Source organism: Leopardus geoffroyi, chromosome D2 (genome assembly GCF_018350155.1).
Source record: "Leopardus geoffroyi isolate Oge1 chromosome D2, O.geoffroyi_Oge1_pat1.0, whole genome shotgun sequence".
Lineage (NCBI taxonomy): Eukaryota > Metazoa > Chordata > Mammalia > Carnivora > Felidae > Leopardus > Leopardus geoffroyi.
The window spans coordinates 53,515,625-53,540,159 of NC_059334.1; the positions used below are offsets into that span (position 1 = coordinate 53,515,625).

Here is a 24,535-nt window from a genome sequence, read left to right on the forward strand (position 1 = left end):
GCAAAATTTAAAAATCTGATAAAAACTTTAAAAAAAAGGTTCGTATGGAAGAATGTTGCTAGCCATCCCTTTATTTTACTTTTTTCCTGTTTATTTCTTTTTGAGAGCAAGAGCGCGAGTGAGGGAGGGGGAGAAAGGGAGGGAGACAGAGGACATGAAGCAGGCTCTGCACTGACAGCAGAGAGCCCCCCGTTCAGGTCTCGAACAGGCGAGATCGTGACCTGAGCCCAAGTCTGACATTTAACTGAACCACACGGGCACCCCTCTAGCCATCCCTTTAAATACCAACTTTCTAGTACTGGGCAAGAAAGCATGAGGTTAAACTTGGGCTTGAGGAAGATCTAATGAAAATGGTAATGGGAAATAATGTGCCATTTAATTTTAGACCATCTTGAGGCTGGCTATAGGCCACACTTGCCCTTGATATTTTGGGCCTTTATTTTCTGCATCCTTTCTTCCTCTCAGTGACAGCCTGTCCCCTTCCCATCCCGGCATCTTTGCGCTTTCCCCCTCTCCATCAAAACCTATTTTGCGGAAGGGATCTGGCAGACTCGTTCACAGTGACGCATAAGTGACCAACAAGGATTTGAGCTGGGGACGGAAGAAGGAATGGCTCTGTAAATGGACGAACACACAACAGTGACTATGGTGGAGTAGTGGCGGACAGGGGGACCCAAGGAACTAGCCCAGTGACTCCAAAATCATATCCTACAAGAGGTTACATTTTTCCTGGACAAGCTACCTACTTGGGTTTGTTGGCAAGGGTATAATCACAAGAATAAGTAGGAGCATGGCTTGTATTCTGCATTTAGCACAAATAATTAAAATATGTGCCCTGACAAGTCGATACTATGTAATAATTTTTTTATATGGTTGCAGTCACTATCTTTGAGAAACAAATGAATAAACATAGCAGACATCAGGCAGGAACTTTCTGAACTGTGTCAAGGTTAATAATAAGTAAAATGTTATAAGTAGAGACTGGACAGCAACAGCTGTGCAACATTCTTGGAAGAGAAGATTTTGATAGCATGAAGTCAGACTGTGAGCTCAGCCTTTGCTGCTACTCTGGGTGAACAAGAGAGAACGCTTGTGAGAATTACAACAAAACCCACATTGCTTTTTGTAAATTACAACCGTTTTGCACACTCACAATACGATGTCTGCAGTTGGAAAATCAGGGGCATGTGGAGCAATGTTGGAAGAAGACCCGGATCAGACTTACGAGAATGTCCTGGCTGAGATTCAGTCTTTTGAGCTGCCCATTGAAGCGACTTTAAGGTAGGACTCCTTTGTATTTGTTTCTTCTTTAGTGGTGTTCAGCTGGTGTTATTCACTTCTTTTTATACTTTTCTCCATAACAGAATAAAAAATAGGTTTTGAAAAAATAGGTACAATTCTGTATATACCTAACCTTATCTCTTCTCTTTAGAGAAACTGCAATAAACAACCCACTTTTTTGGGGATTATATTTGTTTCCTGATTCATCACCACAGGGTTTAAAAAATACAATTTCAAGAGATCAAAAAGGGCGTCATGCCATCTCCAAATACATATCCCATCTTATTTATATGAGATTTCAAAGGTTTTCTCTAAACTGTCACTTAGCAAGAAACATTGAGAACAATTAGACATGTCAGTGAAACCAGTTTCTATTTGGGTGGATGTGAGTTTTAGGGAAAAAGAAGTAAAATGTTTATTTTCATTGTTGCTACTCTCGAAGATGTGGTGACCTCTCAGATACGTTTTTCTTTTTTTTAATTTTATTTCCACATACGATTTAAAAATAGCTTCTTTGGTAATATGGGGATTAATTTGCACATTTCAAGAACAGGATTAAAATGAAAGACCATGTATCTTTGTGTTAAAAGAGCAGCTTTTAAAATTTAATTCTTTCTACCTGCCTGCCTGTAACTGACACTTATCAGTGTGGGAATGAAATGGCAACCACTGAATTTGATAGTGACAGTCAATAAATATTTGTTGGCTAATATTTGTTAATTAAATAAAAGGATGGGGGAGGGGTATTGTCTCTTCATCCTCAGAAAGGGCCCAGGGCCAAGTTGCTTTGAAATACACAACAGTTTAGGGGCACCTAGCTGGCTCAGTCGGTTGAGCGTCAGACTTTGGCTCAGGTCATGATCTCGCGGTCTGTGAGTTCGAGCCCCGTGTCGGACTCTGTGCTGACAGCTTGGAGCCTGGAGCCTGCTTTGGATTCTGTGTCTCCTTCTCTCTCTCTCTGCCCCTCCCCCACTCATGCTCTGTCTCTCTCTCTCTCTCTCTCTGTCAAAAATAAATAAACATTAAAAAAAAAAGAAATAGGGGCGCCTGGGTGGCGCAGTCGGTTAAGCGTCCGACTTCAGCCAGGTCACGATCTCGCGGTCCGTGAGTTCGAGCCCCGCGTCAGGCTCTGGGCTGATGGCTCAGAGCCTGGAGCCTGTTTCCGATTCTGTGTCTCCCTCTCTCTCTGCCTCTCCCCGTTCATGCTCTCTCTCTGTCCCAAAAAAAATAAATAAACGTTGAAAAAAAAAAAAAAAAGAAATATACTACAGTTTAAATCTGAGTAAATTTCTCCCAAATATTTAAATTTGATTTTGCATTTAAATATATTTTGAATCTCTTCAGAGGGCCTAGGGTAGTGTTGAGGGCATGGGAAGGTATTGCTCTTTATTGGTTGATTCTTGGGTTATCAATATGTAGGTGCAGTTGTAAAATGATTAAACTCTGTTACAATTTTTTCCTTACATTTTCATTTTATCCAAGCATCATGAACATCCCATGAAGAAGGGCAGGTTATTTCTACCCTATTTAATAGGTAGAAGAAACAAGAGCTTTTTTTTTTTTTTTTTTTTTTTTAATGTTTATTTTTGAGAGGGGGAGGAGGGACAGAGAGAGAGGGAGACAGAGATTAGAAGCAGGCAGGCTTTGTGCTGACAGCAGAGAGCCTGATGCGGGCCTCAAACCCACAAACCGAGAGATCATGACTTGAGCCAAAGTCAGACACTTAACGGACTAAGCCACCAGGTCCCTGGCTCCCCACCCCCCGCCCCGAGCTGTTTTACTAGTGAGAAGCTCAGTAGTTTTCTCCGTATGGAAGAAACTTTATACTGTACCAGCGCCTTCTAAAACTTGTGCATTTGCCTCGTGGCTAGATCAGAAGTCTAAAGGGAAACAAGGTAAAGGGTGAGGGGAGCCTAGACATGTGTTAGTTACTGTGGCCTCTGCTGCCATTGCTGCTTCAGAGCCCTTGGTCATCAACCCCTGACCCTCTTCCCTGGTCTCATAACCCTGGCCAACGCCTCTACATGTCATCCGTCCATGGAACTATCCCTAGTCTTCCTTGATACTGGACCTGACTTCCTGCTTTGGATCTTGGAGCTTTCCTACCCTCTGTTGCTAGGGCAAATATCCCCAGTCTTGTACCTGGTCTTCCTGAAGAAAAAAATCAATGTAGATCTGGTCATCACAACACTCTCCCAGTGTTACCCTCAAGAGGGGAGACAGCGCTGATATTTTCTCCAGGTCTTGCCCTGTCACCACCAGAGTGGGCCTGTAGTACTCACTGTTAACCTCACGTCTGGGTTATTGAACAGGCCGGGAGAACACTCTCTTCCAAAGGCTCCAGCTAAAACACCCCAGTGTTATGTGGAGGGTAGACTCCGAGCTCCTAATAAAACTTTATGTGGGACAATATTAACTAAAATTAGTTTTCTTAAATCTTTGCTTTCATAATTATTAGATGAAGACTTCTTAGGCTGACATTCAATGCCTTTCTATACATACCTATGCATGCCATCAATATTCCAGCGTCAACTATTCTGTTCCACTGCTCTTACAGAACACGTCCACTTGTGGGGCCAAATATGAGGGTTGGAAAATCAAGACAGGACCTCCATTTTGGCTGAACTAGTTTGTTAACTATTTGACAATGTGTTCTGAGATTTTCTTCCTCTCGTGTTCATGGCTGCTTATTATTATTATTATTATTATTATTATTGTTGTTGTTGTTGTTAACTCAGCCCTACCTCACGATTCAAATGCTCTTTCTTCTATGAAGCCTCTCCTGATCCCCCAGCCACATGTGAATGCCCATCCTTTGAAGCCCCCAAAGAATCGAGAGCATTTATTCTGACTCACTTGTGTGTGTGTTGTTATTTTATAACCGTTTTCAGGCTACAGATTCCTGAGGGCAGGAATGTCTCTTCCTTATATTTTAGTATCTTCTGCAAAATATTCTACCAGCGGAGTAGCTAGATAAATATTTCTTGAACTGATTTGTATGAGCTTCTGAACTAATGGTGACCTTGTGAAGCAAAAGAAAGGAGGCAATTGAGAGCGAAAGTTATCATTTCAGGGAGAAAGAGCAGGTGGTCCAAGTATTTGAATAGCTACAAGGTCTAAAGGCAGAGACAGTGGAAGGTGCATTTGGTTGGATGCAGACTGGCCAGCTGGGCTGCACGGGCCCGGCTGGGGGTGGGGGGTGGGGGTGGCTGGAGGGGACAGTGAGAGGATGGGGCTGACCATACAGGAGAGAAACATTCTCAAGGAAAGCCTCGCACCTGGGAATTGAGAGTGAGAGAGAGAGAGAGAGAGAGACAGAGAGACAGAGAGAGAGAGAAGTTCTAATAGTTCTCCTGTTCATTTTTCCTTGTCAGAGATGCAAGGCGCTGCTTCAACAAACATTTTCTGTCATAAAATCTTAGCCTCTGTGAGCTCCCTCCCCCTGCCCATTTTGTTTTCCAGGTAGGGAGTCTGAGGTGCCCTGCTTACGGTCAGTGTTTAGATCAGAGCCAGGTGGGACTTCCTTCTCTGACAAGGTGAGCCCCGAGAGCTCAGTGACGGAGGGCTCAGAGATGGTTTCTGCTCATGTCATTGAAGGGAGACTCAACAGCTCTTTCACAGGGTGTGCAAGCTTCCTAGCACTCAGCCCCACACATCATGTGAGAGAATGGGTCTCCTCTCCCCGAGGGGCTGTGGGGAATTGCTGTTGGGGACTGTCAGTGGTCCACAGTCGCTTCTGCCTTGCCCAGCTGCATTCCTCCTCTTCCTGACCTCAGACTTGGCTGCTCCCACAGCAGGCTTCTCTCAGAAAGCCCAGCCTGTCTCTGCCCGACTCCCCCAATGGGACCTTGGGTCTGTTCCTTTGGCCCTCCTTTTTTGTATGTGTGGAAAAGTGGGCAAGAATCAGATGATTCTGAGGTCCTGCATTTGTTTTCATTCTTTATGTAAAAGGGCACAACTGCCTATAGTATTGAGTTTAAAGGAGAGAGAGTTTCAGGGGAGAGCTGAGACCTTATGTGTTTCCATGGTTTGTATTGTCGGTGAAATATTCATTAAAGACATCACAGGTAGCTACAACAGTGGAATTTGGGGAATAAAATTCCAGGGTAGAAAAGTAGAATTTGAGATTAGCCATGCAGATGGTGAATGAATTTAGGAGAAAAGGAAGAAATGTCAGGAAAGGTCTGCTTGGCTTTGGGTATTCAGATTGCTGGTAGGCTGAAACTCACCAGCAGGTGGAGATCTGGAATTAGTTTTGCTGCCTTAACCCTTTTGTCCTGGGCACAACTGTTTTCACCATGTTACCACTGTATGCCAATTTCCACTGGATTTTCTCATTCTTTTCAGATTTTCTTTCCTTTTTTCCCCCAAATTTTAAAATATTTATTCATTTTTGAGAGAGAGAGCATGAGTGGGGGAGGAGCAGAGAGAGAGAGAGAGAGAGAGCATGAGTGGGGGAGGAGCAGAGAGAGAGAGAGAGAGAGAGAGAGCAGAACTCAAAGCAGGCTCCAGACTCCGAGCAGTACAGAGCCCCATGTGGGGTTTGAGCTCACGAAGTGTGATATCATGACCTGAGCTGAAGTCGGACGCTCAACCGACTGAGCCACCCAGGGGCTCCTGTCTTCAGATTTTCTGACTTTCACTCCAGTCCCTCCTTTAGGTCTAGATATGTCCAGCTCCTTGCTAGCTCTTCCATCTGGGAGGTGTGCTTGTCCCTGGTAGGCTTCAGGGCTGTCTGGAGCCACGTTCCCAGAAACCACTAGGACTAGTCTTATTCAGCATCACCAATGTCCTTTAACAAGGATGGTCAGTAGGTCTCAAGCAGTAAATCAGTTCCAATGCATCAGTTGCAGCTGCCTGAATCTTACGTTGGGGATGATTCTGATAAATTAGTGATGGCCACTATGTACTTAGGATGAGGCAGTGGCAGTGTTCATAACATTTACCGCATTCACACTACGACTTCCTGCTGCCAGATTTGCCCATTAGACCTGGCCCACCCCATGGGTCCTGACTCCAACTTGGATGTTGCCTGGGCTCATTATGCCTCTCGGGGTTCTGCAGGTATGTTGTTAGCCTCTTAGGACAGGTCCTGGTCACAGGGTTCACACATCACAGCATGTTTTACTGCTGTAGCTGGATCTGAGAGAAGATAAGGGCAGGTTGAGGGCACTGCAAAGTTAGTAGGAAGTAGAGAAAGGGGACATATCCAAAGAATGGCCTTACAGAGGTCTGGGAAAAATAGGAGGAAAAGGGAATTGTACAAGATGACGTACCAGAAGAAATTTTTGTAATTGTTTTATGATAACATAATTGTTTTACACTTGTATTCACAGACTCTCTCGGGCTCTTTTCCAAAAGCTGACCATGAAGTTTTACCAGCTTAAGAGCAAACAGGATATTGTTATTTCTTTGACTTTAATGTTTTTAGGAATGAAGATAACATGCTTTTAGGAAGGGACAGAAAACATTTTTTAAAACCACCTAATAGCATAAACCATATACACAATAAAATCTTGGGATGATTTAAAAAAATATAACTTGTTAAATCACCTGTAGACATTCTGCAATGCTCTTGCTGTTTATATCTTCAGAAATGTGATATTTCTATTAAATCTTATCCCCTTAAGTATAATGATTAACATCAAAGGTGCAGGTTTTATTAGATGTTTGATTTTGGCCTTAGTGTCTGAAACTCTAATAATATAACCCATCTCAAACTCTTATAATATAACCCATCTCAAATGGTTAGTATATACAGAGTGCTTAGCACAAGGCCTGCCTAGTACACTGTAAATGCTCAATAGATATTAGCTATTATTATTATGTCTAATTTATACCTGGGATACATATGCCAGTATAATTTAATAAGTGTATAGAATGTTGAAGTAAAAAAGCATTCACAACATATTGAAATTCTGAGCAAGTGGGAAATAAATACTGAGTAATGTAAATTTTATTTTGGTTGTATAACATCCAGAGGAGAGAGTATCCTCTTTTCAAAACTATATTTGCTAATGCTTATATTTCATACTAATGTAATACCATCACCACATTTAATTTCTGATGAGAGTGACATAATATGCTACATGTTGTGGATAAAACATGGAGTCCAGAGAAACTGTCCAGAAATAAATGTGGGCCTAATTGTGACTGAGGCCTGTTGTGTCTGCAGCATCTCAGGAAAGCCTGGGGTCCCCGATGACTGTGGGCTGTGTAGTTGCCAAATTTCTGCTGAACATTTAAATGATAGCATTTGCTATTTTATCTTCAGTGCAACACAAGAGAAAAGCTAAAAAACATTTTGTACCTGGGAACCAAGTATTCTAACCAGGGGGACAGTTTGTTTATCTGCTGGTGAAGTGAATGGGCTCTGGAGCCACAAGGATGAGGTTCGAATTTTGTGTCTATAATTACTAAGAGAGCTAACTGAAATGATTACATGAATTAGGCATGAAATGTACGTATGTATGTATGTATGTGTGTATGTATGTATTTAAAGTTTATTTGTTTTGAGGGCGGGGATGCACACACACACACACACACACACACACACACACACACACACACACCTGTGAGCTGGGGAAGGGCAGAGGGAGGGAGAGAGAATCTCAAGCAGGCTCTGGGCTGACATCCACACAGGACTCGATCTCAGGAACTATGAGATCATGACCTGAACCAAAATCAAGAGAAGGCTGCTTTCAGGGAGCCTGGGTGGCTCAGTCGGTTAAGCGGCCGACTTTGGCTCAGGTCATGATCTCACTCTTTGTGAGTTCGAGCCTTGCATCAGGCTCTGTGCTGACAGCTCAAAGCCTGGAGACTGCTTTGGATTCTGTGTCTCCCTCTCTCTCTCTGCCCTTTCCCCACTCACACTCTGTCTCTCTCTCTCAAAAATAAAATAAAAACATAAAAAAAATTTAAAAAAAGAGTAGGCTGCTTAACCCCCTGAGCCACCCAGGTTCCCCAGGCATGAAATGTATTTAATGTAATGCCTCCTACATAGTAAAGCACACTCACTTAGTTTGTTCATTCAGTCAGTAAATAAATGTTTATGGAGTGTCTACAACGCAGCAGGCAATGGTCTAGGATGGTCAGTGGTCTTGCTATTGATATAGCAAGATGAAGACCTGGACATTCCTGCTCACAGGGACCTTGTATTTTAGTGAAGGAAGCTAGAAATAAGCAAATAAAAAAGTAGTATTGGCACCACTCCCAGGGCCACCCCCTCAGATGTGGCTGGAGCTTGAGGCAACTCAGGCTGGAGACACAGAAGACCCCGGACCCAGAGCAGCTTGGAGGCTCTACAAGTCTGCCATAAAGAAAAAGGGTCTCCAATAAAACTATATTGCAAAAACTGGGGAAGAAACAGAATAGAAAGAGCAAAAAAAGTAGAAGAGGCAGAGCCTGAAGAATTTGTGGTGGAAAAAGTACTGGACCAACGTGTAGTGAATCGAAGGTAGAGTATTTCCTGAAGTGGAAGGGATTTACAGATGCTGACAACACTTGGGAACCTGAAGAAACTTAGACTGGCCAGAGTTAACTGAAGCATTTCTTTTTTAAAAATAAATTTTAAAAAGTGTTTATGTATTTTGAGAGCGAGAGCGAGCGAGCGGGGGAGGGGCAGAGGGAGAGGGAGAGAGAGAATCCCAAACAGGCTCTGTGCTGTCAGTGCAGAGCTCCATGTGGGGCTTGATCCCATGAACTGGGAGATCATGACCTGAGCCGAAATCAGGAGTTGGACGTTTACCCGATGGAGCCACCCAGGCACCCCAGATGCAGTATTTCTTAATTCTCAAAAACAAGTAAAGAAAAAGATGGTATAAATAGAAAATCTTTATCTGACAGTGACTCTGATGATAGCAAGTCAAAGAAGAAAAGAGATTCTGCTGCTGAACCAAGAGGCTTTGCCAGAGGGCTTGATCCTGAATGAAAAATTGGTGCCACAGACAGCAGTGGGGAATTCATGTTTCTCATGAAATGGAAAGATTCAGAAGAGGCAGAGCTGGTGCTGGCAAAAGAGGCAAATATGCAATGTCCTCAAATTGTACGTGTTTTTTATGCAGAGAGACTAACTTGGCATTCGAGTCCAGGAGATGCAGCTGAGTAATTGTTTGTGTTGGTATATATATGGCGTCTGGGTCTTGGGTTTTTGATTTATTAGTGTGAAGAAATAACATTCTAATGAAAATCAATTTTGCTATGTTCATTTTGAAGTAGGATTGGGGGGGGGGTGTTGGGGTTCTTTGCTTCTCTAGCATTGGTTACTTTGAACAAATAAAAGCTTTCTGTAGTTGCTTCCTATATCAGAAAAGAATATTTGAGATCATGGCGTATCATTCTCCAGCATTAGAGAACACCTGTTCTAAATGTTGGGGGTTGTCTTCATAGTTGTTACTTGGTCAGAATTTGTGTTTAATTCCTATATGCCTAAGGACCATTCTGGGGTTTTTGGTTTTTTTGTTTTTTTGTATGTGTGTGTGTGTACTTAAAATACATTTATAAATGGTTTTCTTTCTTTTTTTTTAACATTCACCCAAACAAAAACAACATTTTGTAACTATGGATAAGACCACGTTTCTGGGATGCCATCATTTTCAGCAACCTAAGAAATAAATCACTTAAATTGGAATTTTTCCTGACGCCTTAACCTTTCAATTTCTTTAATCGGACAATTTAAACATAATGTAAACAATTTAAATTGGACAATGTAAAAACAGCTATATTAGCATCCATATCCATATCTACAGTCTATAAATACAAGTTTATTTGCAAGATCCCTGAAAGGAAAATTTCATCACTATCAACAACCTCCCCACCCAAATGAGAAAACTAGACAAGTCCTGGTGTGTTTTAGTTAGGTAAGCGAAACTTAGTTAAATGGACATCTAGAGTTTCCTTCTAGTGAACCATTCCTTTTCAAAAAATTGAAATCCCGGTGCTATATGGACCAAAAGGTCATGATTCATGGAATGTTCAAGACTTCATTCATGGAAGCCTAATCACAATCACGTGGTTAGAGATGTTGGCAGTTTAGCACCTGCTGGAATAAATGGGGGGACAAACCTCTGTAATCTAACTTCTTCATGTGTTTTCTTTATCCCAACTCATTCCTTACACAGAGGCTCAATCTTCTCTGTATTTGAGTTACTGGTTCAGCTGAAACCAGGAGAAACAATAACTTTGTAGCTGGAATGTTACCCGGCCTTATAATGTTTACTTTATTGTAAATACTGGTAAACAGTGGTCAATCAATAGTTTTATATTTAAAAAAAAAAAGTGGTATTAAAGTGCTCTGATGAATAACAAAACAGGGTGAGGCATAGGGAGGTCCAGGGATGCTATTTTGCAGAGAATGGCCAAGGCATAAATGTCACCTGTCATCGTCATCATTAGTACTATTTCATTACATGACATTTGTTACATTTCCAAATCCATTTTGCCGACAGAAGAACAATAGGACAAGTGAGAGGAGAGGGAGAAAGGGCAAAAGGAATAAAGAAAAGTTAAGTGGGACAAGAGTGAGGAATAGAGAATGCATGGAACAGGATGATGAACAGCAAAACCAACAGTGAGGAGATGGAAGGAAAGAGAAGAGAAAACAGTTGATGTTATAAGCTGGAGGTTGGAGGGAAGAGGAAGGAAAAGCTAGAATGGAACTCAGAGAAAATAATATTGTTCTTTAGTTGCCTGATTATGGACTCAAAAATGTTTAGCTTTGGGATGAGCAAGCTAATGGAGCTTTCAGGACATTGGTCTGAAAGGAGGACTAGTGACATCATTTGCCAGACCCAATGCAAAATTAAAAAGAAGGCCCCTTTGTTCAAAAATTATTAAGAATTACAAGATGGTGATGGCAGAGCATTAAGCCAAGAACAACTGCACAGGTCACATACCGACAGAGCAGCCCTAAGAGCCTAGCACAGATCCTGGCGCTCAGAAAGCATTCAGTAAAAACAGTTGTTGAATGAACAGAACCTGGGGCTAATTACTTTTGAGCTTCTCTGAGGACTGGCCCATATTTCAGAAAAACTGACTTTATTTGGCTCCAATTTCAAATTTCCTTCTATTGTTCTCCACCATGGGATCCAGATCTTTACGGAACAACGGAATCCTCTGGGGCCTGGCTGGGCTCAATTCACATCCTCTTGCACTTACAGAATGTGGCCACTGGAGGCCACTGCGCCAACAAGACAGAAGTTGAAGGACTGCAGCTGTCAAGACAACCCCAAAGAGCAGCTAAAAGGCACCAATAAGGGGTACGTTATTAGAGCCAAAGTATAAAGAACTGCCTCTACTTACCTCGATACAGTTCTACAATTATGTAATGATGGCTCTTACACTCCCTAAGAAGCATTGGAATGATACTAGCACAGTCTTGAGAAGATGAAGATCAGGGAGTCAACTCTAGGGTTCCCAGGAATGCAGAGGGGAATCTTTCTGTAGAGATGTACCTACCTCATGAAACATGGTTTCACAACAGTAAGCTTAACACCAGAAGTATCTGCATGTGATTCATTCATTTAACAACTATTCACTGGGCTGGACGGTCAACAATACAGAATTGTGCCTGTGTTTGGAAGTGGAGGCAGACTCAGCAATTTGTTTACCATCACAATATGTACTTCAAAGGATGAGCACGGCCTCCCCGGACAGCAAAGAGGCACTTGACTTCTCTGAGATTTGGAGGGCTCACTGAAGTCGATCTGGAACCACGAGTCTAACCCAAGGACATGGTCCTGTTTCCTCCCCTACGACAGGAAACAAAGTTCAGGCAGTTTCTATCCATCAAGCATTTAAAAAATGAAGTTCAGGTTCAGAAAGCCCTGATATAAAACTAGGATATTTTGTTAATGATTAGAAAAAAGAACATTTAGGGGCGCCTGGGTGGCTGAGTAGGCTAAGTGTCCGACTTTGGCTCAGGTCATGATCTCATGGTTTTGTGGGTTCGAACCCCACATCAGGCTCTGTGCTGACAGCTCAGAGCCTGGAGCCTGCTTCGGATTCTGTGTCTCCCTCTCTCTCTCTGTTCGTCCCCTGCTCTCAGTCTGTCTCTCACTCTCTCAAAAATAAAGATTAAAAAAAAAAGAACATTTATATGTCTGGTTTTTATATGTATTTTATCAAAGAGGAAGCTAAATTCTAGGCTTCCTGGTTTAAAAATAAATGTCTGGGGGCACCTGGGTGGCTCAGTTGGTTAAGCCTCTGACTTTGGTTCAGGTCATGATCTCGTGGCTGGTGAGTTTGAGCCCTGCATTGGGCTCTCTGTTGTCATCACAAAGCCCACTTTGGATCCTCTCTCCTTCTCTTTCTTCCTCTCTGTCACTAGCTCTCTCTCTCCTCTCTCTCTCTCTCTCTCTCTCTCTCAAATAAATAAGCATTAAAAAAATGTCTGATAGTTCTGGTCTCTAATGCTAAGGTTGACCGAACCCTGGGCTAAACATTATGCATATATTATCTTCTTTAATTCCCACACCACTTGGTGAGGTAGGAGCTGTTATTGTCCCTAATTCACACTTGAAGAAACTGAGGCTTAGACAAATTCACTGGCTGTCTGGAGGCCCCACATCTAGTAAAAGATGAGTTGGAATTTGAACCCAAGTAGTTAAATGCCAGACGAAGGCAGCTGCATTCTACAGCCTCTTTCTGAGGGAGGGGCTTCGGAAGATTGGTTATGAGTCTGCAGACAAGTGGCTCAAAGTCTAAGTCATTAATGACTAAATGTTTATTTACAGGTTAAATCCCTAGCCTTTGCTGGTTAGTTTCCTACTGGACACAGAGTGCATCTCCTGTCCTGCCAGTCTTCCTAGTTTACCTTTTCCTTCCTAGGAGTCCTGAAGAGAGATTTTGAGTGGATCTCTGGAAGTTAATATCCACTGACTGAACAATAACCCAATCTGCCTGTGTGTGCCTCCAACCTCCTCAGACCAGACTGGGTAAATCATCTATCCCATGGGTAAAACAACATTGGAACAGGCTTCTTGACTGACTTTTTTTTTTTTATTAATGGGAGAAACAGGAACTGGTTGACAGCTCCACCTTCTTCAGCTTACTAGCTGTGTGGCCTTGGACAAGTGACTTAATTTCTATAAGTCTGGTTCCTCATATTAAGGAACTGGAGATAGTGGAGATAGTGGAAAGTACCACATAGGATTAAATTAGATTTCCATAAAATTAGTACTAATTAAATACCCAGTTAAATTACTCATTAAGTTAGTAATGATTAAATTAGATGATATAATGGGCTTAGCGAACAGTGCTCAATAGATAGCTACTATGGTTTTTATTTTGGTCTTTTAGAAATGTATCACTTAGAATAGAATTATAATAGACTTTTTTTTGCACATTTATGCATTTGTTATATCTATGTCTAAAATTTGAATTTACATAGTTATTTAGAACATTTAGCTTTAAGTTCTTAGCAAAAAATTTCAGGTGCTAACGGAAATGTCAGCAGTCATAAAGGGAACCAGCAAAAGCTGCTTCGGAAGGAGAAGTGGTAATAAGGACTTCCTTCTGTCTTGACTTGACTTGAGGGGAAGATACCGCTGCTTATGTTGAAGTAATCTCTATGGGCAGGTGTTGAAATAGGCCTGGAGTGAGGAGTAGCAAAGCAGGACTGGCTTCCCAGAACGGGGTCTGGGTCTGGGTAGATGGTGTCAGGATTGGTGAAGAGAAGGGGAAAAAGTCTTGGCTAATGAATGCTCAGGAAAGGAACGCTCCATTAGGAGACAGCTGCCAAATAAGAGGGTGGCCTATACCACTTGCCCTGCTCTCTTCACCTTGCTTTACTCTTCAGAACAATGAATTCTGCACATTGACCGAGCTAAGAGAGTCTGCCATTTCCTGCAGGGAGAAATGGCTTTGCATTCTCTTTGTAGGAAGATACAAATGTTGTCTTCATTTCATATGTTTTGGTTTCAGGTTCAATTTTCAAAAGGTTTATTTTCCCTTCTCAAGAGCTGAACCTGAAATTCAGATGTACTAACACCAGATGGTGGTTGTTGATACTTGGAGACACAGTCAGCTAAGAAAAAGATTCAGTTTTTTAGAACTCAATAAAAACAATGGCATGAAGGGCCCAAACAGTGGGGTCTAGGTACAGGGACTTGGCTTGACTCACAGATAAAATTTTAAATAACCAGAGAAATGGATTAAGTTTATATCCTCTGACAAAAGTCCATAAATATTGTTTCTTGCATTGAGGCTCTTGATAAAAGTGGGCATCATGGAATTTGAGGTACACATTTGCTGTTAATACTAGAGATTTCTATTAAGACAACTGAATACAACTATATAAAATGCTGTATTTAATGCCAGTATGTAAACAGTAAGTTTGAAAAAACTTATTACGATTTTCTATTATTCTAATTCCAAATTGTTACCACAGATTAATCAAATTCTTGCCTTATGCTCAGAACTGTTTGGAATGCTCCTTTCTAACTCATCCTGAATTCTTTCCAGTGGCTTCTGATCTTCAGCATTGTCTGGTTTCAAAACCCCTTTCTCTCAGCCACATGCAGAACTCCAAGGGGGAACTATACAAAATTGCAAAATTAAAAAAAAAAAAAGTCATCTCTGAACGTCAGGTCTTTAACATAGTGTGACAGTGCTGGTGGCCTCAGGAAGACTTTTTTTTTTTCCTTTGGCATATTTTTACATCTTGAGAAAGTGTGATTTCCCAGAGAAGATCTGGATTCTTCTGTACCATTGAGACAGTGGAAATAGGCTTCTGATGGGGTTTCTTGGCAGAATGGGCAGTTGGATGTAGCAGAGCTTCCTTGATCTTCTAAGCCAGTGTGTACTCAGATCAGTCACATGTTGATTCCTTGGGGACCAAGTGTACAAAAACAAACAAAACTCACAGATGTATGAAAAGGAACTAATCAAAACAAGTGCACACTAGTAAAACAGTTGGTAGTGGAGTGGACAAGTGCGTGCTAAATTGAATCTAGAGTTAGCAGAGAAGGTTGTGATTAGATAGGGGAATCTTTATGAAGGAGGTAACATTTGAGTTGTTTTTCGGGAAGGACAGAAATTTCAGATTAATGGAAAAGAGAACATTTATGTATGATAGTAATGTTTATAGGGCACTTACTGTATGTGGCAGGCAAAATAATGGCTCCCCCAAAAGGTTCCCATCCTCATCCCTGGAACCTGTAAATATGTTGTACTTGACAAAAGGGGTTGTTGCAAATGTGGTTAAGGTTAAGACCTTAAGAGAGAAGATTATCCAGACTTATATGGTTGGGTCCAAACTAATCATAGGGGTCATTAAGAGCACCGAATCTTTGATGGCCTATGTCAGAGTCAGAGAGAGAGATGTGACTACAGAAGACCGAAGAATGGTCAGAGAGATGCGGTGTTGCTGGCTTTAAAGAATGAGGAAGGGGGTCATGAGCTAAGAATTCTGGGTGGCCTCTATAAGCTGATAAAGGTAAGGAAATGAATTCTCCGGAAAGGAACCAGTCATGGTGACACCTTGAATTTAGCCCAGTGAGACCCCTGTGGGACTTCTAACCTATAGAACTGTAAGATAATACACCTGAATGTTTTAAGCTACTAAGTTTGTGGTAATTTGTTACAGCAACATTAGAAAACTAATATGAAACAGTGAGATGAGGTAGACCCTACAGTTGTGGTCACTTACAGATGCAGAAACTGAAAAAGATAACTAGGTTCCTGCTCAGTGTCACCCAGCTGTGAAGTGAAGGAGCAGGGAATTAAATTGAGGACCCCTGTGTTCAGAGCCCATGCAATACCACCTCCCAGGAATTTTGTGGGAAGGAGGATGGAGGTAAGCTTCTAGTAAAAACTCACTGAAGGGAGTGAGTTACACAGCTGGATAGGAAAGAGCATGGTTCACTCAAAGGGAAGTTCAGTGGGGCGCCTGGCTGGCTCAGCTGGTTGAGCCTCGACTTCTGCTCAGGTCATGATCTCAGTTTGTGAGTTCGAGGACTGCATCAGGCTCCGTGCTGGCAGCTCGGAGCCTCGAGCTTCCTTCGATTCTGTGTCTCCTTTCTCTGCCCCTCCCCCGCTCATGCGCTGTCTCTCAAAAATAAATAAATGTAAGGAAAGGGCGGGGGGGGGGGAGGGAGTTCAGAGCCTTGGATTAATGGCTACTGGAAAATAGTTGTCCCTTGGGGCTAGGTTTGCATTCCTTGATTATCTTCCTCAGTCGCTGCTTTGGTCATGACAAACTGGTTTACTCAGAGTCCCACAACAAGTCATTATGCAGGACTCTCCTACATTAGTACTTTGCGAAGCCACGCCGCCTCTTTCCCATCTCTCTGATGCCTGCTCAAGAGTTTCCACCCCTCCTCATCCTAGCTACAGCAACTGGAAGGCACTTGGGTTCAAGGATTTGAAGGGCCTAGGCATGAAGTCACACGTTGCTCTGAGCCTCTCTTGTATCCTTGCCATAAAGGGTCAAGACTGGCCACCGTGAACTTCCCGCAGGCAGAGATGTGAACGCACTCAGAACAGTAGTCATGGGATTTTCTTGGCACATTCCTAAAATAAATCTTACTCCCACACACAATTTTTATTGAGCGCAAATTTTCTTTTCTCTGACTCTCCACCACACAGAGTACATCAGGCCTCCTCGTTAAATGTTCCCGTAGTTTTTATTACAGATCGAGGGTGGTTATTTCACGGTCGATCTGCTTCATTATTCAGGTATTTCCAGCGCGTAGCAGAGGGTGTGGCACACAGAATACAAGAATGTACGGGAAAGCCAGGTCTGTCACTAGATAGCAACTAGGGGCAAGTAGCTGGGGAGAGCGGAAGGCGACGCGTCTTCACTCCTCGCCTGGGCGGGCTGCACCTTGCGCTCGGACAGGTGCTGGCGCTGAGCCCGGGAGTCGGTCGCGTGCCCGCGTGCTGCCTCCCACGCACTCCGCGCGCCCCCGCGCCATCTCCCCGCTCGCCACGCCCCCTTCCCCACCCCCTTGCGCGCGCGCCTCAGGGCGCTCGCCCCCGCCGTCTGCGCGGCGCCGCGCCTCACCGGCTCCTCAGCTTCCAGCCAAGATGGCGGAGAATGGCGAGGGTCTGGGCACCGTCCCGGAGCACGAGCGGATCTTGCAGGAGATCGAGAGCACCGACACCGCCTGCGTGGGGCCCACCCTTCGGTAAAGCTCTCATTCCCCCAGGACCTCGCGCTGCCGCTGCTGGCGGCTCATGAGGAGCCGGGCGGGGCGTCAGCCACCGGCCGCGCGCGGGGCGTCCCGACAGGTGGTGCGCGCAGAGGCGGGCGGGGGCGCTCCAGGGCGGCGGGCCGAGACCTGGGCCCGGCCCGTGCGGGGAGGGGCCGAACGGACGGCTGCACCTGTCGGCCAGGCCCGCCTCAGCTGCAGGAGCTGTCACCACTCAGCCGGTGGGTGTGGCCACCGCGGCGCCTCTGACCGCGGGATCCGCGGCGCCGCCCGGCCCTGACCTGGGGTCTGGAGGACGTGCCTTGGGCCTCCCGGGCTCCCGGCGGGGCTGCTGGCGGCTGTGCTGGGGCGAAGGTTAACTGCCAGCAGCCGGCGTGACTGAGGCGCGGAGGCGCGCGCAGGTGGAAACCCAGGCGCCAGGGGCTGCGGCGAGCGTGGGAGAATTGAAATTGGGCGGGAGACGCCGGCACCATTATCCCTCAGCGCGGCGGGAGTGGGAGTGAGCGGAGCGTGGGCGAGAAAGGAGCGTGAGCTAGCGGGGAGGAGCTGATGCTCAGGAGCGCGCTAGTATTAAGGAGCGCTCGCCCGGCACGCTTTCTGGAGTTAAGGAAGCTTTTAACTATTTATGAACGTTTCATTAATTTTGCATTAACTTTCCCATTTATTTTTTTAAAAAAGAGGCACCCTTTAAAAATAGTACTAGATAATGAATATTCCAGACTGAATACTTGGCTGCCCTAATATAATAGAATATCAGCCGGGCACTGTTGTGATCCACTAGATTAGGTTAAGCATTCTCATCGAGAATAAGTGCCTTTTAGAGAAGCCTGATTGGCTCAGTCGGAATAGCATGAGACTCTTCTTGATCTGGGTGTCGTGAGTTCGAGCCCTCTCTTGGGTGTAGATTACTTAAAAATGTGTAAATAAGTAAACTTAAAAAAAAGAATAAGTGCCTTTTAAATATAAGGTTTCAACTCGTAAGGATAATAATGAAATAATTATTCACTTAGGGTACTTAGGAGTGATTGTGCTTTAACAGTATTTTCTTCAGGATACACTTCCTCGAAATGAAGCACTGTATGTTTTGTGGACTTGGATGTAGTATCAAGTGAAGCCATATCAATATATAATGTAAATCCACCTTGCCCTGAAAGTCTGGAGTGTTTTGCCCTAGTCCTACTACTGGAGAAGTGTGCAGTCGTGGGCAAAAATCATTTAAGCTCTCTAAACCCCAATTTTCTTATTCCTGTACTTGGGGAGGGGGTGAGTCTTTAGATGCCCAGGGCGTTAGAGACCTTGCCTATTGCTGTGCCCCTAACACCAAGCATGTGGTAGGCACCTGATGAATGTTTTTTTTGGTCACATGAAGTTCCTGCTATGCTCCGATAAGCATAATTAGTGCATTTCCTTAATTTTCCAACATAGTTTTTCTTTTCATAAAACTCTGTACATTTGGTAGTGAAAGTAGAAGTCATAGATTAAAAGGAAGCTTTGTTTTCCTTACTGCGTGGTGAAACTGAAAGAGTACAGTATGTGGTATAGTTATCAGAACAGCCAATTTTTAAAAATAGTATGGGTTATGAAGGAGAGACTTCCTGCTGGGAAAAAATGGTAGGCATTATCTTTGAAAAGAGAGGAAATTAACTTAGAAGAAAATTTTGAAATATATTGAGACTTTTGTAACACAAAAAGAATATATGTATTCACAGTGTTATTCTGTTCTCTTTTGCTGGGCAATTGTGTCACCTCACTTTGTTGAAACCTATGCTGTTTCTTTGGTCAACTCCAGTGACTCATACTTACCCTATATATATATATATATATATATATATATATATATATATATACGCGCACACACACACACACACACACACACACACACTTGTCATCTCATTTCAAGCACACTCTACATACACGCAGAAGGCACAGCTAGCAGTCATTTCTCCTGAACAGTGTTTAAGCTATTACCTGAACAGTGTTTAAGCTATTATTTTTCTCTAGGTTCCAATAAGTGCTAATATTAAATTTCTAAAAACCCTTTTTTTTTGAAAGATACAAAATAAAATAGTATAATGAACCACCATGAAGCCATCATCTAGCTTCATTTCAACCCTGGCCACTGTCATTCCATCTGTTCCCCTATCCACTCTCCCTCACCCTGGATTATTTTGAAGCAAATCCTGGACATCAATTCACCTGGACATCAAGGTGCCTATCACATGCTTGGTGTTAGGGACAGAGCAGTGAACAAATAGGTAAGGTCTCTAATGTCCTGGGCATCTAAACACCCACCCCCCTCTGCAAGTATAGGAATAAGAAAATTGAGGTTCAGAGAGCTTACTATTAAGATTAGTTTTTGTTACTTCCCAATTATCTTTTAGTTGGCCTACTGGCTTCTGATACTGTTTCTGTTTTTATTTTTTTTCTCCATGGGAGACTTTTTCAGCCTCACCTTTTCCTGATTTACTTTTTTTTTTTTTTAAAGTTTGTATATTTATTTAGAGAGAGAGAGTGAGGGAGGGGCAGAGAGAAAAGGAGGGAGAGAGAATCCCAGGCAGGTTCCACACTGTCAGCCCAGAGCCCGCAGTGGGGCTCAAACTCAAAAACCATGAGATCATGACCTGAGCTGAAACCAAGATTCAAATGCTTGACTGACTGATCCACCCAGGTGCCCCTTCCAGATTTACTTTTTATTCCTAATGATTAAATGAGAAGCATGTGACTTTTCATTGGAGCTGGCCTACAATATGGTTCTTTGACCACAGTGGAATTAAATTAGAAGTCGATAATAGAAAACGGGAAAATTCCTAAATATTTGGGCACTGAATAACACACATCTAAATAACCCATGGGTGAAAGAAGAAACCAGAAAAAAAAGGTTAGAAGGTGTTTGAACTAAATAAAATGGAAAAACATCAGAATTTGTGGGGTACAGCACACAGAATATTTAGAGATTTATAGTGTTAAATGTCTTCACTGGGAAAGAATGGTGTCAAATCAATGGCCTCAGCTTCTAATTTAAGAAACTAGGAAAAGAAGAGCAAATGAAGTCAAAAAGAGCCAAAGAAAGGAGCTGATAAAGAAAGGGGATGATAAAGACTGGAACGGAAATCAATGAAAAGGGAAATAGAAAAACGATTGAGAGAGTCAGTGAAATGAAAACCTATTTCTTTGAGATTTGTAAAGTTGATAAATCTCTGAGAAAGAAAGGGAGAAGATACCAGTTATCAGGGATTATCAATTCCTGATACCAGTATCAGAATGAGAGGTGACATCACTGCAGATTCTACAGATATTAAAGGAATATTATGAACAGTTTCCATGCCAGTACATTTGCCGACTTAGAAGAAATGGACAAATTCCTTAGAAGAGACAAACTATCAAGGTAATTTCCCCAAATTGGTCTTTAGATTTGGACAAAATCAAAATGCTGGCAGAAGGTTTTTTTGTTTGTTTGTTTGTTTTTTGTTTTTTGGTTTTTTTTGGTAGAAATCGATAAGCTGATTCAGAAGTTCTATGGAAATCCATAGGACTGGGACATCTGGGTGGGTCAGTTGGTTAAGTGTCTCAGTCTTGATTTGGGCTCAGGTCATGATCTAACAGTTTGTGAGTTTGAGCCCTGGTTTGGGCTCTTAGCACACAGTGTGGAGCTTGCTTGGGATTCTCTCCCTTTCTCTGTTTGCACCCCTGCCCGCCCCCAAAGTAAATAAATAAGCATTAAAAAAAAAAAAAAGAAAAGAAATGCATAGGACCTAGAAGAGTCTAACTTGGGAAAAGATGAATGGAGCTGGAAGACTTACACTACCTGTTTTTAAGATTTATTGTAAAGCTATAGTAAGCCAGTGAGATACTAGCATCAAGATAAACAAATAGATTCACGGGGCACCTGGGTGGCTCAGTCAGGTAAGCATCTCACTTCAGCTCAGGTCATGATCTCATGGTTCCTGAGTTAGAGCCCTGTGTCCGGCTCTCTGCTGTCATTGTAGGGCCTGCTTCTGATCCTCTGTCCCTGTCTGTCTCTGCCCCGCCCCTGCTCGCCTGCACCTGCTCTCCCTCTCTCTCAAAAATAAATACACACAAAAAAAGAGATAAATAGATCCATGAAACTGAATAAGAGACTCCTTAAATAGATTCATACATGTGGTCAAATTAATTTTTAACAAAGACATAAAGGCAGTTCATTAAAAAAGGGTAGTTTTTTTAAAGTTTATTTATTTTGAGAGACAGCAGGAGTGGGGGGAGGGATAGAGAGAGAGAGGTAGGGAGAGAATCCCAAGCACGCCCCCAGCTACCAGCACAGAGCCTGATGAGGGGCTCAAACTCATGAAACAGTGAGATCGTGACCTGAGCTGAGACCCAAGAGTTGGATGCTTACCCACCAGAAAATGGTAGTGTTTAAAAAAAATTTTTTTTAACGTTTATTTATTTTTGAGAGATAGAGATAGAGCACGTGCGGGGAAGGGGCAGAGAGAGAGAGACACACACACAGAATCTGAAGTGGGCTTCAGACTCTGAGTTGTCAGCACAGAGCTGGTGTGGGGCTCTAACTCACGAACCACAAGATCATGACCTGAGCTGAAGTAGGACACTTAACCGACTGAACCACCCAGGAGCCCCGGTAGTGTTTTTAAATAATGGGTGAAACAATTGTATATCCATATGCAAAATAATGAATTTTGATCCATACTCTACACTATATTTAAAAACTACCTCAAAGTGGATCATAAATATAAAATGCATAACTACAAAACTCCTAGAAACTGTATGCAAAAATCTTTGTGACTTTGGTTAAGGAGATTATTCTCAGATACTATTCCAAAAGCATAATATATAAAAGAAAAAATTGATACACTGGACTTCATCAAAATTGAGAACATGTGGATATCAAAGATACCATTAAGGGAATGAAAAACCACAGGCAGGTAGAAAATATCTGAAAAATCACATATCTCATTAAAAAAAATAAGTTGTGGGGCGCCTGGGTGGCTCAGTCATTTAAGCGTCCGACTTCGGCTCAGGTCATGATCTCGCAGTTCGTGAGTTCAAGCCCTGCATTGGGCTCTGTGCTGACAGCCCAGAGCCCGGAGCCTGTTTCAGATTCTGTGTCTCCCTCTCTCTCTGATCCTCTCCCATTCATGCTCTGTCTCTCTCTCTCAAAAATAAATAAACATTAAAAAAAATTAAAAAAAATAAGTTGTGTCCACACTGTATAAACAAAGTCTTTGAGCCTAGATAAGAAAGCAAATGATCCAATTAAAAAATGGGTAAAAGATTTAGATACTTCACCAAAGAAGGTACACACAGGGCAAATAAGTACATGAAAAGATGGTTAACAACATTAGTCGTTAGAAATGCAAATTAAGGGGCGCCTGGGTGGCGCAGTCGGTTAAGCGTCCGACTTCAGCCAGGTCACGATCTCGCGGTCCGTGAGTTCGAGCCCCGCGTCGGGCTCTGGGCTGATGGCTCAGAGCCTGGAGCCTGTTTCGGATTCTGTGTCTCCCTCTCTCTCTGCCCCTCCCCCGTTCATGCTCTGTCTCTCTCTGTCCCAAAAATAAATAAACGTTGAAAAAAAATTTTTTTAAAAAAGAAATGCAAATTAAAACTACAACAGTGAATCACACTATTGGAATGTTTAAAATTAAAAAGACCATACCATGTATCCGTGAGGTTGTGGAACAACTGGCACTCTCATGCGCTGCTGTGGAAGTTTCACGGTGCCATTTATTATGTCAAAGAAGTTACATTTTATTCCTAGTTTCTTGAATGTTTTTATTATGAAAGAATGTTCAATATTTCAGATGCTTTTTCTGCATCTTTTAAGATGGTTGTGTGGTTTTTAATCCTTTATTGTATTTATGTGGTATACCACATTAATTTTCAGATGTAAACCATCATTGTGTTTGTGGGAAAAATCCCACTTGATCATACCGTATGATCCTTTTTATATGTTGCTGGATTCTGTTTGCTAGTATTTTGTTTAGGGTTTTTGCATGTATATTCATAAGAGGTTTTGGTCTGTTATTTTCTGGGGATGCCTTTGTCTGGTTTTGGTATGAGAATAGTATCTGAGAGTGAGTTGGTTAGTGTTCCCTGAACTGAGATGACCATGTGGGTTTTTTTCCCCTTTGTTCTATTCATGTGGTATATAGTACATTGATTTTTTTTTTATTATTATTTTTTTTATTTTTTAATGTTGAATCTCTCTTGCATTCCTAGGATAGATCCCATTTGGTCATGGTGTATAATCCTTTTACTATGCTGTTGGATTTGGTTTGTTACAATTTTGTTGAGTATTTTTACATCTATATTCACAAGAAATAAAAGTCTAGTTTTCTTTTTGATGTCTTTATCTGGCTTTGGTATTAGAGTAATGCTGGTCTCCTAGAATAAGTTAGGGAGTGTCCCTCCTCTTACACTTTTTTGGAAGAGTTTGTGAAGGATTAGTGTTAATTCTTTAAATATTTGGTATCTGTGAAGCCATATGGTGTTTCTTTGGAGATTTTTGATTACTGAATCAATTTCTTGTAGAAATCTATTCAGATTTTCTAGTCTTTTTGAATCAGATTTGTATCTTTCTAGAAACTTGTCCATTTCTTCTAGGTTATCAAATTGTTGGTATGTGGTTGTTCATAGCATTCCCTTTATAACCCTTTTTATTTCTGTGAGGTCAGTAGTAATGACCTCTTTCATTCTGCATTTTAGTAATTTGAGTCTTTTTTTCCTTGGTCAACCTAGCTAAAGGTTTGTCAGTTTTGTTGATCTTTTCGAAAAACCAAACAACTCTTCATTTTATTGATTTTTATCTATTTTCTAATTATTTCATTTCTAATCTTTATTATTTCCTTTCTTCTGCTTGTGTTGTGTTAGTTTTCTTTCTATTGCTGCCTTCTGATGGAAACTTCAGCTCTTGATTTGAGATCTTTGTCATTTTTTTTTTTTATAAAAAAAATTTTTTTAACGTTTATTTATTTTTGAGACAGAGAGAGAGCATGAGCAGGGGAGGGTCAGAGAGAGAGGGAGACACAGAATCTGAAACGGGCTCCAGGCTCTGAGCTGTCAGCACAGAGCCCGACACGGGGCTGGAACTCACGGACCGTGAGATC

The 24,535-nt window shown here is 42.3% G+C and overlaps 1 protein-coding gene and 1 long non-coding RNA gene across 11 annotated transcripts in view; one reads left to right on the forward strand and one right to left on the reverse strand.

Annotated features, from left to right (window-relative positions):
- The first annotated feature begins 1,040 nt into the window (after positions 1–1,040).
- The window catches only part of EXOC6 (exocyst complex component 6), a 227,951-nt gene continuing 204,456 nt past the window's right edge, over positions 1,041–24,535 (forward strand). For 3 of the 10 annotated variants that reach the window (XM_045438224.1, XM_045438225.1, XM_045438233.1), the window contains exon 1: positions 17,242–17,408. In XM_045438224.1, the coding sequence (XP_045294180.1) occupies positions 17,308–17,408 (101 nt within the window). In that variant the 5' untranslated portion in view covers positions 17,242–17,307. Of the gene's footprint in view, positions 1,282–17,239; positions 17,409–17,559; positions 17,654–24,535 lie in introns of those variants that run through there. The other 7 variants (XM_045438229.1, XM_045438234.1, XM_045438226.1 and 4 more) reach the window with 6 other exon arrangements.
- LOC123576836 lies at positions 13,546–17,396 on the reverse strand. The gene is made up of 2 exons (XR_006701605.1): positions 17,285–17,396; positions 13,546–15,106 (listed from the first exon to the last, which is right to left on the reverse strand). It is a non-coding gene; the product is annotated as an uncharacterized LOC123576836 (long non-coding RNA).